At 50.3% G+C, this 13,159-nt stretch overlaps 1 protein-coding gene across 3 annotated transcripts; it reads left to right on the forward strand.

The window, feature by feature from the left end:
- The first annotated feature begins 375 nt into the window (after positions 1-375).
- On the forward strand, positions 376-12,920 carry PMVK (phosphomevalonate kinase). 3 transcript variants are annotated; one of them, XM_003817094.6, is made up of 5 exons: positions 376-1,032; positions 5,243-5,306; positions 8,486-8,638; positions 11,173-11,302; positions 12,388-12,920. In XM_003817094.6, the coding sequence occupies exons 1-5, from the start codon at positions 938-940 to the stop codon at positions 12,522-12,524; spliced, it is 579 nt and encodes a 192-aa protein (XP_003817142.1). In that variant the 5' UTR covers positions 376-937; the 3' UTR covers positions 12,525-12,920. The 3 variants fall into 3 exon arrangements, with proteins under 3 accessions (XP_003817142.1, XP_034792400.1, XP_024782463.1); XM_034936509.3 differs by having other exon boundaries at positions 640-662; XM_024926695.4 differs by lacking the exon at positions 376-1,032 and having other exon boundaries at positions 5,254-5,306; positions 8,605-8,638.
- Positions 12,921-13,159: the final 239 nt, after the last annotated feature.

A 13,159-nucleotide genomic window follows, 5' to 3' on the forward strand; every position in this document is an offset into this window, starting at 1 on the left:
TGGGGCAACCCGTCAGCTACTGCGGGAAGAGGCAGAACCGGGGATTCAGGGAAAGGACAGATTATTCTTATCCTGCCTCTCAAACTCCTGGCTGGGAGCCAGACTTCGGATGAAACCAGGCAATCTCATCTAGGGATTCAACGCTCCCTTACTATTGATGTTACCCACGCCGTTTGCTTCCGAAAACCTTTGGGCCGGAGGCTGCAGCTAGAAAAGCAATCAAAGGTTTCTCGCCGGGCTTAAAGGGCCACATCTTAGTGACGTCTCGGGTTATAAAATCTGCTTGACAATAAAATATCGTGTGCGCGATTCTGCTCCTCCCCCGACATGACGTGGCCAGACACGCCGCTCGCGTCAGGGCTGCCTTACGCCCCCAGGAAGACCCATTCCCACTCTGGGGCGCGCGCAGATTTGCTGTGGCACATGTACTATAACGCACAGGCAAAAGGGCAGTTTCCAAAACGTCTCCAACGTGATCTCACTCCAGAGATTTTTTTTCCTAAAGTTTTAGGGCTGCGCGGAAGGGAACATGGGGTTCACCTCAGGAAATTTCAGACGTCACCCCTCTCGGAGGAAGGTAGTCGCGTCCGGTTCCTCCCCGGGTGTCAGTTAAGCAGGCCCGGCTGTGAGCGAAGGTCCTGGGCGGGGCTGGACTGTTCTAAGTGAGTTCGGGTGGGGGAGCTTCACGAGGGGAGGCTGCCCTGTGAAGGAACCGCCTTTCTCTCCGCGTGTCTCACCCTTTTCTCCCCATATCTGTTTGGACATGAGCTGAGGGCACGGTCGCGGGCGGTCAGCCCTGTTCGCAGCTACGGCGAGGAGGGCCGCGATTGCTCCTTGTTGCCGCTCCGCTTAGTGGCCGCGTCCATTCCGCGCGGTGTCCCGATTTTAGGGGTAGGGAGAAGTGTCAGCTTCAGGCATCGCGAGGCGTGGCGGCCCCATGGCCCCGCTGGGAGGCGCCCCGCGGCTGGTACTGCTGTTCAGCGGCAAGAGGAAATCCGGGAAGGACTTCGTGACCGAGGCGCTGCAGAGCAGGTGTCCGTGAGGCGGGAAAGGTGGAAGGGGGAGCTCTCCGCATCACGTGACACGAGGAGTGCTTTTGGGTGTCACGGAGTGAGCTTTGGAGTACGGGTCGTCCGTTTGCAAGGCAGGAGGAGCACTGGGCTGGGGAAGGTGGAATGCCACCATTACATAAAACAGTAGTCTACACAGGCGAGCCTCAAAGAAGCAGGTGACCACCTCTCCAAAGACCTTCAGCTGCAGGTCTCTCTGAGAAGCATTAATAATGGTTCCCACCAAGGCACTTTCTATATACCAGGAGTTGGATACCAGCCTGGGCAACATGGCGAGACCCCGCCTCTACGAAAAATCCAAAAAGTAGCTGGGCGTGGTGACGCGTGCCTGTGGTCCCAGCTATTCAGGAGCCTGAGGTAGAAGAATCGCTTGAGCCCGGGAGGCGGAGGTTGCAGTGAGGCGAGATTGGCCACTGCACTCCAGCCTGGGCGACAGAGCGAGACCCTGTCTTAAAAAAACAAAACAAAACAAAACAAAAAACCCTCTTCACCTCTTTGTTAGGTACTGTGTGCCATTATTAGCATCTCCATTTCACAGGTGAAGAAACTGAGGCTCTTAAAAAGTTAAACAGGCCGGGTGTGGTGGTCATGTCTGTCACCCCAGCACTTTGGGAGACAGAGGTGCGAGGATGGCTTGAGAGCCCAGTAGTGGAGACCAGCCTGGGCAACACAGTAAGACCCTAGTCTCTACAAAAAAATGGAAAAGTTAGCCTAGTGCGATGGCGAGCACCTCTAGTCCCAGCTACTCAGGAGGCTGAGGTGGGAGGATCGCTTGAACCTGGGGGCTGCAGTGAATTGTAATCATGCTACTGTCCTCCAGTCCGTGCAGCAGAGCCTGAGACCCTGTCTCGAAGTAAAATAAAATAAAATAACATACGAAGTTAACAACAAAAAACCCTTGCTGGTCACAAAGTAAGTGGCAAATCCAGGATTCAAATTCAGCTTTGTGGTTCATGATGGGCATCTCAGCAATTAATATATAATTGAAACAAAAAGAAAAAAAACCCAAACAAATTCAGCTTTATCTTGCGCCAAGGACTGGTTTCTTTCTGTTTTATCTGGCTGCCTCCCCAAATAATAATACCTTTTGCACAGTGTTTTCTGTCAAAGCAAGACCTTCTGTGCAGGAGCATTTTGCTGAGACCTGGGCTAGGAGAGCAGAGGTTGGGGAGAAAGTGGGGCTCCTCTCCTCTTGAAGGCCAGTGTGATGGGGGTACCAGGAAGCTGCTTTTGGGTACCACGGGGGTTCTATGAAGGTGTGGGAGAGCCCAGAGCAGAGGTCACCACCTGAATTTTTCATCACTAAGTATCTCACCACCTTTTCCTAAGTTACATTTCTCCTCACCTCCAAACCCTGACGTCAAATAGTGGTCCGAAGCACAGGCTCTGGAATTAGACTGCTGGGAGGCAAACCCTGGCTCACTGTTGATTAGTGTGTGATCTTGTACACATCTGTGATTCACTCTGTGCCTCATGTTTTTTTTTTTTTTTTTTTTTTTTTTTTGAGACGGAGTCTTGCTCTGTCACCCAGGCTGGAGCGCACCCAGGTTGCGGCTCACCGCAACCTCTGTCTCCTGGGTTCAAGCGATTTTCCTGTCTCAGCCTCCTGAGTAGCTGGGATTACAGGTGTGTGCCACCATGCCCAGCTAACTTTTGTATTTTTAGTAGAGACAGGTTTCACCATGTTGGCCAGGCTGGTCTGGAACTCCTGACCTCAGGTGATCTGCCCACCTCGGCCTCCCAGAGTGCTGGGATTACAGACATGAACCACCACCACACCTGGCCTGCGTCTCAGTTTTGTCATCTGTAAAATGGGGATGATAATAGGGTGGTTGTGGGGATTAAATGAGATAATGTGTGTGAAGGGCTTAGAATAATTACTGGCACCTAGCAGAGGTGCAGGAACTAAATGTTGGCTATATTTATTTTACCAATCTTGGCTTCGCTACTTGCAGTGTTGCTTTGGGGGAGTCAATCCTCCTTTCACAACCTCAGCTTCCTCATCTGAAACATGAAAATAAGAACACCTACAGCCAGGGCAACATAGTGAGACCCCCTCTCTACAAAAGATACAAAAAATTAGCTGGGTGTGGTGGTGCACACCAGTAATCCCAGATACTGAGGAGGCTGAGGTGGGAGGATTGCCTGAGCCCAGGAGTTCAAGATTGTAGTGAGCTGTGATCATACCACTGCACTCTAGCCTGGGTGACAGCAAGACCCTGACTCTTAAAAAACCAAACCAAAACAAAACAAAGAACACTTATCGCTGGGTGCAGTGGCTCACGCCTGTAATCCTAGCACTTTGGGAGGCCGAGAAGGGTGGATCACTTGAGCTCAGGAGTTTAAGACCAGCCTGACCAACATGGTAAAACCCTTCTCTACTAAAAATAAAAAAATTAGCGGGACGTGGTGGCGCGGGCCTGTAGTCCCAGTTACTTGGGAGGCTGAGGCAGGAGAATAGCTTAAACCCAGGAGGTGCAGGTTGCAGTGACCTGAGATTGTGCCACTGCATTCCAGCCTGGGCTACAGAGTGAGACTCAGTCTCAAAAAAACAACAAAAACAAAAAACAGCACTTATCTTCCCGTGTGTTAAGTGTATTGTGAGCATCTCAAGGCTAGAACAGGAAGCATGTATCATTCACATTTGTATCACCTAGATCCAAATATGGTACCCAATAAATGGTTGGTTAAGCCAGGAGGCAGAGGTTGTGGTGAGACGAGATGGCGCCACTGCACTCCAGCCTGGATGACAGAGTGAGACTCTGTCTCAAAAAAGAGAAAAAAAGAAGGGCCGTGTGCGGTGGCTCACGTCTGTAATCCCAGCACTTTGCGAGGCTGAGGCGGGCGGATCACGAGATCAGGAGTTTGAGACCAGCCTGGCCAACATGGCAAAACCCCGTCTGTACTAAAAATACAAAAATTAGCTGGGTGTAGTGGCAGGCGCCTGTAATCCCAGCTACTTGGGAGGCCGAGGCAGGAGAATCGCTCAAACCTGGGAGGCGGAGATTGCAGTGAGCCGAGATCGCGCCACTGCACTCCAGCCTGGGTGGTGGAGCAAGACTCCGTCTCAAAAAAAAAAAAAAAAAAAAAAAAAGGGGTTGGTTAAGTAAATTAAATCATGAATGAGTTATTTTTATTTTTATTTTCATTTTTGAGATGGATTTTCGCTCTTGTTGCCCAGGCTGGAGTGCAATGGGGCGATCTCGGCTCACTGCAACTTCCACCTGCTGGGTTCAAGTGATTCTCCTGCCTTAGCCTCCCGAGTAGCTGGGATTACAGGCATGCGCCATCATGTCCGGCTAATTTTATACTTTTAGTAGAGACAGGGTTTCACCGTGTTGGTCAGGCTGGTCTCAAACTCCTGACCTCAGGTGATCTGCCTGCCTCAGCCTTCCAAAGTACTGGGATTACAGATGTGAGCCACCACACCTGGCTTTTGTTTCAGTTTTTTAAATTTGCTTTTCTTATTTCATTTTTTTGAGACACGGTCTCACTCTGTCTCCCAGGCTGGCATACAGTGGTACAATCATGGCTCACTGTAGCCTGGAACTCCTGGGCTCAGGAATGCTCCCACCTCAGCCTCTGGAGTAGCTGGGAGTACAGGCACATGCTGCCATGCTCAGCTAATTTTTAAATTTTTTGGTGGAGATGGTATCTCTGGGTCTTATTGTGTTGCCCAGGCTGGTCTTGAACTCCTGGCCTCAAGCACTCCTCCTGCCTTGGCCTCCCAAAGTGTTGGGATTACAGGTGTGAGCCACCATGCCCAACCAGTGAATTAATAAATGATATATGTTATGGTGACCAAGTCAGTGGAGACAGATACCTCTGGCTGTGAGAGAATTAGTTTAGGGTCTGGGCAATAACCTAATCCAGCTAGAATATTGCGCGCCTGTTCACAATGTAATTAGCACTTTATAGGTTTTACCTGTTAGTTTCAGGGCTCTTCTATATTCATTAGAGTTTCTTCATAATCCTGTGTGGGAGACAGAACAGAAAGTGTTATCCCCATTTTCCGATGAGGAAACAGGATCAGGGACATTGAGACCTACCAAAGTTACATAATACCAGTAGTAGAAATGGGACTTCAACACAGGCCTCTTGACTCCCTTTCTGGGACCTGGAAGCTCCTGGAAATTCTAGGCTAACTGGATTCTGATCTCCCTGTCCTGCAGACTCGGAGCTGATGTCTGTGCTGTCCTCCGGCTCTCTGGTCCACTCAAGGAGCAGTATGCTCAGGTAGGTGGTGCTTTGTGGCATCCGGTGTGTTGGGTGGGGCTGGCTCCAGGACTTTGGAGCTGTGGCTGCTGCCTGAGTCACTGGCATGATTCCCGTCACCACTGCTGGCAGGGTGGTGGCCAGCTCTTGGTTTTCTGTGAGTGGACCTTTCGGGGGCATTTTCAGCTTATATTTCTTTCCTAATAGCCTCCCTCCCTTCAGAGTGAGTTCAGGAAGGTGTGCCCAGGAAAGGCTGTCGACACTCGAGTTGGCAGCTCTGATGCTGTGTGATTAGTAAGGACCTGCCTGTGCCTCCTCACACCACCCTCTCACTCAGCTGGCCTGACACAGCCCCTAGAACTTTGCTCCTAGAAATTTAGTACAGGCCGAGCACGGTGGCACACGCCTGTAATCCCAGCACTTTGGGAGGCCGAGGCAGGTGGATTGCTTGAGTCCAGGAGTTAGAGACCAGCCTGGCCAACATGGTGAAACCCCATCTCTGTTTCTTTAAAAAAAATTTTTTTTAAAGTAAACAACAACACACAAAAAAGAAATTTAGTCCTAAAAGTTGTCAAAATATATCATTAAGTGAAAAAAAAAAAAAAGCCAATACCAAGATGTGGAACAGTGTGTAGAGAATGCTACATTTGTCTAAAACTGAAGAGGCACTTTGTGACCAAGAATTGTAAAAGAATTCTAAATATATCTGCTCATATATTTGGCTATTTAACAAATATTTACAGGGTGCCTGTCTCATGTTCAGCACTGTTTCAGGTGCCTGGGATGTGTTCCTGCACTGCATGGGAAAGACAGGTTCGAAACCGTACCATTGGTTGCCCCCAGGGAGGGGACAGGGTGAGAGAGAGATTTTCGACTGTAAATTAATGTGTATCTTTGAATTTTGAACCACATGGATTAAAAAAAATAGGATCGTTAAAATAGAATTAAAAAAATAAGTCAATAGGAACTCTCAGAATCTTAGACTTCAGAAAGGGAACTTGGAAGGCAAGATCAGCCTCCCACATGGTGAAGAGCCCTCTTGTCGCCCACATTTTGCCCTTGACCTCTAGGTGCACCCTTCTGGGACGTGTGCTTTGGCCCCTCAATTGGCCAGAGTGTGGTTTCCGGAACCACATAAAATGAATTGTCCCCCCTTCTATATGCCATCTTTGCCTCCATGGGAAGCATTGGGTCATCTCTCACCAGCTGAACAGACCCATTCATAGGGTGGCAGCCTGAGGAATTGTAAGAATAACTAAATCAAGTGGTTTATTTTTTTTTCTTTTTGAGACAAGGTCTTGCTCTGTAGCGCAGGCTGGAGTGCAGTGGCGCATAAGGGCTCACTGCAGCCTTGACCTCCTGGGCTCAAGTGATCCTCCCACTTGAGCTTCCCAAGTAGCTAGGAATACAGGTGCATGCCACTATGCCTGGCTAAATTTAAAATTTTTTTTTGTAGAGATGGGAGTCTCATTATGTTGCCCAGGCTGGTCTCCAACTCCTGGGCTCAAGCGATCCTCCCACTATGGCCTCCCAAAGTGCTAGGATTTGGGCAGGAGCTACTTTACCTGGCCTGGTTTTCAAAAATTTTAAGCAGCATTCTTTCCCAAATGAAACTGGATACAGAATTTCTTTGTATCCAGGAGACAGACTGGGAGCGACTCTGCAGGGTGGTGGGGTGGTGGGGGGGGGATGGGAGGAAGGAAGGGGTGAAGGGGAAGGCACTGAGCCTTCCCTAGTGGGGCCTAGGCACTTCCAAAGGCCTCCCAGGAGCACTTTCAAAACTGATCTTCCAAAGTTCCCAGATAGGTCTTGCTTCTGTCCTACTGAGTCAGACTGGTGGGGTTGGGTGGGGGGCGGGAGGAAGAAGGAGCAGGAGTTTGCATTTTTATTTATTTATTTATTTTATTTATTTATTTGAGACGGAGTTTCGCTCTGTCACCCAGCCTAGAGTGCAGTGGCACGATCTTGGCTCACTGCAACCTCCACCTCCTGGGGTTCAAGCAATTCTACTGCCTTAGCCTCCTGAGTAGCTGGGATTGCAGCCATGGGTGACCACGCCTGGGTAATTGTTTTGTATTTTTAGTAGAGACATGGTTTCACCATATTGGTCAGGCTGGTCTTGAACTCCTGACCTTGTGATCTGCCCGCCTCGGCCTCCCAAAGTGCTGGGATTACAGGCGTGAGCCACTGTGCCTGGCCAGTTTGCATTTTTAAAAGCTCCATGGAAGACTCTGATAGGCCAGACTGCCCTTGCTCTGTGGAAGTCCAGCACCACTCTATCCCCCACTCCCATTAAAAAACAAAACCAAAATGAAATGTTCATGCATTGATTTCCTAAGTCACAAGAAGAAATATAACCAACAAGTAGACCACAACGCTCCTGGAGGGAAATTGGTTCAGGAGCAGGAGGTGGCTACTGACCTCCTCTCGCAGCAAGGGGAGCAGGTGGGTGATCAAGAAATTGAGAGCCTGAGGGGAGAATGTCTTGTTGCAGTGAGTTCATGGAGGAGCCAGAATCTGAACGAGGTGATGCTTTTCAGACCCCTCCTATCCTGGATCCCTTTGGATGGACCCCTCTGCTTGGAAAGGGGAGAAAGGAGTTCCCCAGGGTGGTCAGAGTAACCTCTCCTGCCTTGGGGGTCCTCTGGGTGTGGGAGGCCTTGCAAGTGCCCAGAGCCAGATGGAGTGATGCTGTTTCAGCAAAGGCGCCAGGAATTTGGGGATGGGAAGGGGTAAGGGGGAGAGAAAGGAGACACAATCTCCGTGGGATTTGGGATGGGGGCAAACAATGCTAGTGGGAGGACATGGAGTGCAGGATTTTTTTTCCCCCCTCAGATTTCCCACTTTAGTTGAAGGCTAAGCCTTTGCCCAGGGGATGCAAACTAATTTCAGGATTAGTTTAAGCCAGAAATAATTGGGAAGGTAAAACTTGCAAAAGAGAAACCACGCCACATATTTCAAAGACAAATTGAAACAATTTCTGGATTATCCCTAGACCTTTCTTCTGTCTACCAGTGATCGGGATTTCTTAGTTGCTGAGGCTCTTTCCCTTGCAGACCTTTGTCCTGGCTGAAACCTCATTAATCCTTGCATCAGCCCTGGGGGAGGCAGGTGAGGATGAGGGATGGCTCTTCCGCTGTTTTAGGAGAGACCACTGAGGTTGAAAGGCCGGTGACGTAGACATAATGTCCTTTGGGCAGGAGCATGGCTTGAACTTCCAGAGACTCCTGGACACCAGCACCTACAAGGAGGCCTTTCGGAAGGACATGATCCGCTGGGGAGAGGAGAAACGCCAGGCTGACCCAGGCTTCTTTTGCAGGAAGATTGTGGAGGGCATCTCCCAGCCCATCTGGGTAAGAGGGCTCCATGGCAGCATGAAGAACACCTGTTTCCCTAGCTCTTCGCTGTGTCCATCTCTCTCTGTCTCCACTGCCACCATCCTGGCCCAAGCCCCCACCATTTCTGGCCTGGACAGTCGCAGTAGCCTCCACACTGGTCTCTAGCTGTGGCTCTTGCCCTCTGTGGTCTATTCATTACACAGTAGCCAGACTGACCTTTTATTATTTATTTATTTATTTATTTATTTTTGAGATGGAGTCTCACACTTGTCACCTGGGCTGGAGTGCAGTGGCGCAATCTTGGCTCACTGCAACCTCTGCCTCCTGGGTTTAAGTGATTCTTCTGCCTCAGCCTCCCAAGCAGCTGGGACTACAGGTGTCCACCACCACCCCTGGCTAATTTTTGTATTTTTAGTAGAGACGGGTTTTCACCATGTTGGCCAGGCTGGTCTCGAACTCCTGACCTCAGGTGATCCACCCACCTTGGCCTCCCAAAATAGTGGGATTACAGGTGTGAGCCACTGCGTGCGGCCCAGACTGACCTTTTAAAAACGTGAACCAGGTGATGTCACTCTTCTGTTTAGAATACTTTGGTGGCTTCCCATTGTGCTCATGAACAAAATGAAAATCCTTCACATGAACTTCTGGGCCTTGTGTGATCCAGTTTCTGCTACTTTTTTAGCCTCCTTACTCCTTAAGCTGTAGCAACACTGGCCTTCTTGGTCCTCAAGTCAGTCGAACTCCTTCTGGAATCAGGGCCTTTGCACATGCCCTTCCACCTGTCTGGACTGCCCTTTCTTTCTCTTTCCCTGGTTAGCTTCAGCTCAGTTGACATGACACCTCCACAGGGAAGCCTGCCCTAATATTCAGGTCTTAACTGGTGCTCCCTGGCAGGTGCTCCTATAGCACCCTACCCCTTTTCTTCCTCATTCATTCTGGCAGTGAATATTGAGTGTCTACTTCTGCCAGGTGTGGTTGCATGTTGTGGGGATATATTGGTGCAAAAGCGCAATGAAGTCTCTTCCTTCAGGGAGCTTACATTACAGCTGAGGGTGGCAGGGAGATAGGCACAGAATAAATACAGAATATATCAGGCAGTGGTAAATACTAAGGAGTAAAATAAAGTAGGCCTAGGATATGAGGAGAGATAGGGAAGCGTTGCTGTTTTATTAAGGGTGCCTGGGAAGGCTACACTGATATGATGATGTTTGAGCAAGACCTGAAGGAAATAAGGGATAACTGAATGGATATTTGGGGAAGTAGCTTTCCAGAGAGAGGGAGGAGGAAGTGCAGAGGCTTGAGTGGTGAGTGTGCCTGGTGTGTCTGAGGACAAGCCAGGTGGCCAGAGTGGGTGAGGGTGAGTGGTGGAAGGTCAGGTCAGACTTCCCAGGGCGGACCTTTGGGAGAGCTGGGATTTTATTCTGAGTGAGATGGGGAGTCACTACAGGGTTCTAAGCAGAGGAGAGACATGATCTGATTTCAGATTGAGAATCCTGGCCATAGCTGCTGTGGGGAAGATGGGAGCAGAAGCACAGGGGCCGAGTGGAGGACTTTCCTGTGTTTTTTTTTTTTTTTTTTTTTTTTTGAGACAGAGTCTCACTCTTGTCACCAAGGCTGGAGTGCGATGGCGCGATCTCAGCTCACTGTACCCTCTGCCTTGTGGGTTTAAGCGATTCTTGTGCATCAGCCTCCCGAGTAGCTGGGATTACAGGCATGTGCCATCATGCCCAACTAATTTTTTTTGTATTTTTAGTCGAGACGGTGTTTTACCATTTGGCAAAATTTGAACTCCTGACCTCAAGTGAACCACCCACCTCGGCCTCCCAAAATGCTGGGATTACAGGCATGAGCCACCATGCCTGGCCAGGACCTTTCTGTAACAGACAAAATGACTATGGTTGGGGCGCAGAGGGGAGCAAAGGTAGAGTGGAGAGAAGGGGTCAATTTTGCGTGTATTTTGAAGAGAAAACCAACAGGATTTGCCCTTGGGTTGGCTGTGGGGTGTGAGAGACTATACCAAGGATTTTGTTCTGAGCAGGTGGACAAATATAGAATTATCATTTTCTAAGACAGGGAAGGTGGGGAGGAACAGGATTGGAGAGGAAATCAGGAGTTGAGTTTCAGCCGTGTTGAGGTTGAGACACTTGTTGACATACACTGTAATCACATGGTTATTTGATTACTGAATACTTGTTCAGTGTCTCCCACTAGACTGTAAGCTCTGAGAGGGCAGGCACAGGGTCTGTTTTGCTTACCAGTCTAGCCTTAGCACCTAGCACAGTGACCAGCGTACAGTAGGTACTTACTATAATACTTGCTTAATTGGATCAATGAACTTGTCAGCAGCACTGCCTGACATGTAGTCAGCACTCAGTGGCGTATGTTCAATGAATGAATGAATCCGTGAATAGTGAGTCTAGCTGCTGACATGCTCACGATGATGGGGGGTAGAGCCACACCCCACACTGCCCTGGGTTCTGTAGTCCTCCCACCTCCCCTCACTTCTATCATCCTGTCCTGTTGGTCACCTGTCTGTCCCTCTCCTGCAGCTGGTGAGTGACACACGGAGAGTGTCTGACATCCAGTGGTTTCGGGAGGCCTACGGGGCCGTGACGCAGACGGTCCGCGTTGTAGCGTTGGAGCAGAGCCGACAGCAGCGGGGCTGGGTGTTCACGCCAGGTGAGCCACTCTATGTGTAGGGCACAGGAGGACACAGGCTACCCACCCTGTGGTTTGTCTCCCGGGCAGGCCTGGGGGAAGTGAATGAGGGATGATAAAGGAGAATCTGAGGCCTCCTGATTAGGGAGTAGCATGGTGGACAGAATCCTGAGGGTCAAGGTTCCCTTGGCTTAACCTAGGCTATCTTCTCATGGCCAGTGGGCTGCTTTGGTGGTCTGGCTGGGACCCACCCCCATGATTCTTCACCTTTGCTTTCCAGCCCAGTAGGGGCTGACAGTGGTCAGGGGCAAACCTGACAAAGCTCACTTCTGTTTAACACAGTAGTGGAGTTAGAAGTTAGTAGTGGAGAGGAAGTTCTGCTGGGAGCTTCAGTGGTGCAAGCCCAGGACCCGCTCTGTGGGCTTCAGAAGCACAGCTCAGGCTTCCTTCCTGCCCTAGATCACTGTGACTTGGAGCAGTTCAGATACAATGGGTATGACCACTACTAATGCTGCTCATTTCTGGGGCACTCACATGTCCAGGCCTGTGCTAAGCATTTTATATGCACTGTCTCACTTTACCATCAAAACAGATTCAGCAGGTAGATGCTGTTATTAGTTTACCCATGGTTGGATGAGGCCCTGGCCTGAAAGGTTAAGTCTCTTTCCCAGGGTCACAAAGAGTGAGAGGAGGAGCTGGCCTCCTGACCCTCTGCTTCTGACTCCAGCACATGCTGCCTCCTGAGGGGATTGAATCAGACAGATTTAGGGATAGAAAAGGACACAACCAGCTTGACAGAAAATGAAAACACAGTGCCCTTTTGGGTTGTGTGTGGTTTTAGATGACCCGATTCACCCTCTGTAGGCAGTAGCAAGTGAAGGATTAAGTCAGGAGGGATCAGCTGAGAGGCCCAGGTGGCTATGGGCTACTGAACCTGCCATCACAGTGTTTCAGGGGTAGGGAGGTGCCTTCTGGGTGGGTAGCCCTTGGCTCTGGGGTAGCAGAGGAGAGGCCGGGAGGGCCCACTCCAGTTGGGGTTAGCAGGCCTTGATGCCTGCTGTCTGTCTGGAGGGCTGAGGCCTGACCTCGCCATGCTTCCTTCACAGGGGTGGACGACGCTGAGTCAGAATGTGGCCTGGACAACTTTGGGGACTTTGACTGGGTCATCGAGAACCATGGAGTTGAACAGCACCTGGAGGAGCAGTTGGAGAACCTGATAGAATTTATCCGCTCCAGACTTTAGTCACTAGGTTCTAGGAGTGAGCTGGGGCCTGCTGAGGTGGGGGTGGGGCTGACTCTGCAAAATGGGGGTGTCCCCCGATCCTGGCCGAGGTGAGGAACAGACAGAGGGGGGTCTAGATTCTGAGGGGGTTGGTGGATATTGGGCAAGGCAGGAAACCTCTGGAGACCTCATTTTCTCCATGGGGAAGACAGCCATGCTCTTCAGGAGGAGACTTCAGGGGCAAAGGAGGATGTCTTGGCTGTGCTTGAAGGCGAAACCCTGCCATATCCCCAGTGCCAGTCCCCTCAGCCTGTGGCGGCCTTGCATCCTGACTGGATGTTCTCAGCCCCTTGTTCTGGGCAAGAACCCAGAGCTCCCCAGTGTGGATACTAATAAACCTCTTGGAGCACACTCTCAGAGCTGCTTGTCTCTCATTTCCTTGATGCCAAGCTGGCCTGAGTGGGGTTTAGAAGGCGTTAGGGTGTCATGGTGGCTGGAGGGTCCCTGTTCCACCTCCCACCTGGCTAGAATGTATCCTGCAGAGGTTGACCTATGCTGCACCCCACAGGCAATTGGCCTATTTATGTTGGAGGTGGGATTGGGTTGAGGCCCTTACCCTCTGGTATAGCGCCATGAAAGGCTGTGATCCATAGAAA

This window comes from Pan paniscus, chromosome 1 (assembly GCF_029289425.2).
Source record: "Pan paniscus chromosome 1, NHGRI_mPanPan1-v2.0_pri, whole genome shotgun sequence".
In the NCBI taxonomy this organism is placed as follows: domain Eukaryota; kingdom Metazoa; phylum Chordata; class Mammalia; order Primates; family Hominidae; genus Pan; species Pan paniscus.